General features: G+C 33.7%; 1 protein-coding gene across 1 annotated transcript; it reads left to right on the forward strand.

The window, feature by feature from the left end:
• The first annotated feature begins 2,609 nt into the window (after window positions 1–2,609).
• Window positions 2,610–3,955, forward strand: LOC110099608 (protein ALP1-like). Its single transcript, XM_020826805.1, has 2 exons — window positions 2,610–3,387; window positions 3,468–3,955. The coding sequence occupies exons 1-2, from the start codon at window positions 2,610–2,612 to the stop codon at window positions 3,953–3,955; spliced, it is 1,266 nt and encodes a 421-aa protein (XP_020682464.1).
• Window positions 3,956–4,046: the final 91 nt, after the last annotated feature.

Below are 4,046 nucleotides of genomic sequence, written 5' to 3' on the forward strand. Positions count from 1 at the left end.
AAAAGCTTTGTAATAATAGTAAGTATCATGTAACAACAGCTCACTTAATTATGTGGAGATATTATGGGAGTCACCTATTTTTGAATTTTGCTTAGCCATGTTTGAAGGCACCAAAGATCCAAGATCCATCAACTTTTAAACCACTCTAAGTTGACTCATCAACTTTAAAACCACATGTTAAGCAGTGAACAAGGGCGGAGCTTGAATTTTCTTTTCTACATGGGGTACAAATCAGTCAAGTTAAAAAAAAAAAATCCTCAACCTTTTTCATCAGTGCTTGGGACCGATATTGACGGTTTTAAATTTGTTACTCATACCATAAATGTAGATTCACGTTTCATCAAACCAAATTGCATGTCTTTTGATGTTTGAATTACAAGCTACTCAACTTTTTTCCATTCTAGTCTGGTATGCCTTTTGCTTGAAATGTCATCTGAAATGTTTACAACTACAACTTGTGCAGAGAAATCATGGCATCATGGATTTGAAATCATTGATGGAAAGATTCTTTAATTTGACATGATAGAATATAATAATCCGTGAGCAATGCATTGAACTTCTATAAGATGGTGGTGAAACCTGCAGTGCTTTATGGTATATAGAATATTGACCATTAAAAGAGAAGCATAATATTAAGTTAAGTATTGCAAATAATTCCCAAAAAATTTATTTGTCTGTCTTATTTTTTTATGTATTCATTGTTCAATTGATGTAACTTTCTGGTTCAGTGTTTATTTTATTTTTGTGGTTAAATCATTTGCTTGTTAATGGGTCTTCACAATCAAATTTCATCCTAGTGGTTCTATCAATTGCTTGAATGATTGTCGATTTCCAATGATTTACTGAAGTCTATGGGATGTACTATTTTGATATTTTCTCCTTAGTTGTCAAACGCAAATTTATTCAAATTCTTCACTCAATGGCCACATCAATGGCTGTAGTTTACTATACCAGTAAACTACAATATTATGAGCTGTAATCAAGTGAGAAACAAATAAAGTACTACAGAACAATAATTATCTACTCAGCCAAACAAAGTAAGAATGTAACATTCAATATCAGTGTTTCGCCTTCATATTAACCTGCACATAGCCTTTAAAAGGTCATATAGAGTAAATGCTTTATATAAGAAGGTGCAGATCAGGTTCAAAAAAACCAGTTTGATAGAAAGGCTTCTGAATCCAGCGAATGCTTGATTTATATAAACAAAATTAATTACCTTCACAAGAAGATGAAGAACCTCAAATAGAATGGTTAAAAGCCACTGCTCAAAGTTTTCAACAGCTGAAGCCATTTTTTGCTGGAAGCTAACTTTAGCATTGACATTTCCCTCCACTCCTTGTTCTTCATTGTTTAAGCAAGGCTCTTCTCGAATATCCTCTTCTACAATTGTAGGAGTATCATCCACTACAGGCTCCAACAAATGAGCATGAACACCAAGGTTGAGAATTAAATCAAAAACCCGGATCCTAGAAGCCACTGTTTGAGAAGTAAGCATATCCTGAGCAATGCAGGGTAAAATGAGGCATCTAGAATAGATCATTTTGTTTAAGTAACTGAATCTAAATCAAACAAATGAAGCACCTCTAGCATTAAAAGAGTAAGAGGAGCAGCAGATGCACAATCCTGATTTGTAATACACTTGAATGTATTAGTTAGTCTCAGTTTTCTTGTTGTGTTACCGTGTAGACTTAGGCTTCATTTGGGACGGCTTTTTAACTATTTATTAAAGCAGTTTTCGAGTACAAAAAAAAATAACTTTTGTGCTAAAAAGTCATTTTAAGACGCAGTAAAAAAGCCGTCCCAAACGAAGCCTTAATGCGTTTTTCTTTTGATGTTTTCCTTCTTTTGGTTGTTACAACCCGCAGCTCTTATGCTCCAGAAGAACAAATGAGGTCGAGGATAGCAAAGGTTCCGTTTCAAAAGGATAAACATGAAGCAGAGTTTCCATAGTTTTCTTGTTCTAATATTAAAGAACATTATTGAATAATCCAGGTATGTTGGTGCTAAGCAAATTGCATACTCAAAACAAAAAGAATGCCTGTTAATACTATATTATGATTTTTTTTGACTTAATCCTGCTTCATTTGGGTTCTGAGGAGTTTTTTCAACTAGACTGAAGATGACCCTTAATGTTTCTATAACGAACAAGGAGTTGCCCTCATCAAGTCTTTCTTATGAAAATCCACACTATATTTATGAATTTTTAGATTGGTTTTTGTGGAGCCTATCCATGTGACGGGAGCACCTGGACAGACTTCTTTAGTTGTAATTGTTCAGTATGATTCTAAAAAATGTGATGAATGGAATAGCTAACAACGCTGGCATTTGTACCTTTTCAAGGGATTTGAGTAAAAACAAAGCGATAGATGAACAAAAGTTACTGATATAATACAAACAAAGAAGACACAAGTGTTGATGTAAAGTATATTCTCTCTTCTTCTTATCTAACCAATCATTGAGAAGGGAGTATTATTAGGCTTCACTGTTAATATATCTGCTTTTATGTAATCAGCTGAATGACGTCTTCTATTTTTAATTAGTAATAATCACAACATTATTATATATCATTTAGTAATTTATAGTATTTGTAATGTTCCAGATCAATAATGACAGAGGATTTGTTAAATTTTGAGGAGGACGAAGTACTTGATGATATGTTAGAAGTTAATGAGCGTAAAGGAGTGACAAAATATACTCGTATAATACTCACAACGACATGTGCAATTCATGATTACTATGCATTGTATGTTTGCAAGAATCCTTGCATGACATCAGCTCTAACGGGAGATAAATGGTTGTGTGAGTTGTCGCATGGCCATCCAAATAGATTTCATAACATGTTCAAAATGTCACAAGTTATTTTTATGGACTTAGTTTCTTTGTTGGAATCATCATATGGTTTACATGGATCTCGCAGAACTTCTACTCGAGAGGTACTTGCAATAACTTTGTACATTTTGGGACATAATGAGAGTATTAGATCAACATGTGAACAATTTCAGCACTCTAAAGAGACGATTAGTAGGTTTTTTTATAATGGTCTGCAAGCATTAGTTCGATTATCAATGGAGATCATTGCACCTGTAGATAAATTTTTCCATCATATTCCTGAAAAAATAATTAATGACAAAAGGTACATGCCATACTTTAAAGATTGCATTGGTGCTATTGATGGCACACATGTTGATGCACGCATCCCTATTAAAGAACAGGTCATTTATATTGGACGTCATCATTCACCGACACAAAATGTTATGGCTGCATGTGATTTCAACATGTGTTTCACATTTGTTTCACCTGGTTGGGAGGGTTCGACACATGATGCACGTATATTTAAACATGCAGTGATGGATCCGAAATATAATATTCCTGCACCACCTCCAGGTATTACTAATTTATAGAATGAAATTGTTATATTTATTAATTAGGTTATATTGTATACTAATTAACAAATTTTTGAACAGGAAGGTTTTACCTAGTTGATGCAGGTTACCCTCTACAAAGGGGATATTTGAAGCCATACATTGGAACCAGATATCACTTACCTGATTTTAGAAGAGGTAGTAGAACTATTATGGGACATAAGGAGCTTTTTAATAGTAGACATTCCTCACTAAGAAGTGTAATTGAACGTTCCTTTGGTGTATGGAAAAAGAAATGGGGAATATTAAGAGATATGCCTAATTATAGTTTTAAGAAGCAACGTCTTATTGTTGTTGGTACCATGGGCTTACATAATTATATTCGACGACATATATCACGAAATGATCCAGATTTCATAGACTGTGACGTTGATGAAAATTTTATTCATCCAGAGGCATATCAATGCAGAGTAGGAGAGCAAATTGAAGAAAGTAATGTGTTATATGCCGATGTAGAGTTTGGTGATGACGAGGGGGTGAATGAAATGATTGAACTGAGAGAGAAAATTGCATTTGAACTATGCAATTAGAACAGGTATAATGAATATGCGAACTATTTTTTTGTAACAGAAATCAAATTCATTAATCATCCGGAGAAGGAGATGATGACATGGTTGTTTA

Source organism: Dendrobium catenatum, unplaced genomic scaffold (assembly GCF_001605985.2).
Source record: "Dendrobium catenatum unplaced genomic scaffold, ASM160598v2 fragScaff_scaffold_1715, whole genome shotgun sequence".
Classification (NCBI taxonomy): Eukaryota; Viridiplantae; Streptophyta; class Magnoliopsida; order Asparagales; family Orchidaceae; genus Dendrobium; species Dendrobium catenatum.

Coding starts and splice junctions, on each gene's coding strand:
- LOC110099608 (XM_020826805.1), top strand. CDS start 2,610: ATGACAGAGGATTTGTTAAATTTTGAGGAGGACGAAGTACTTGATGAT. Junction 3,388..3,467: donor TATTCCTGCACCACCTCCAG/GTATTACTAATT, acceptor ATTTTTGAACAG/GAAGGTTTTACCTAGTTGAT.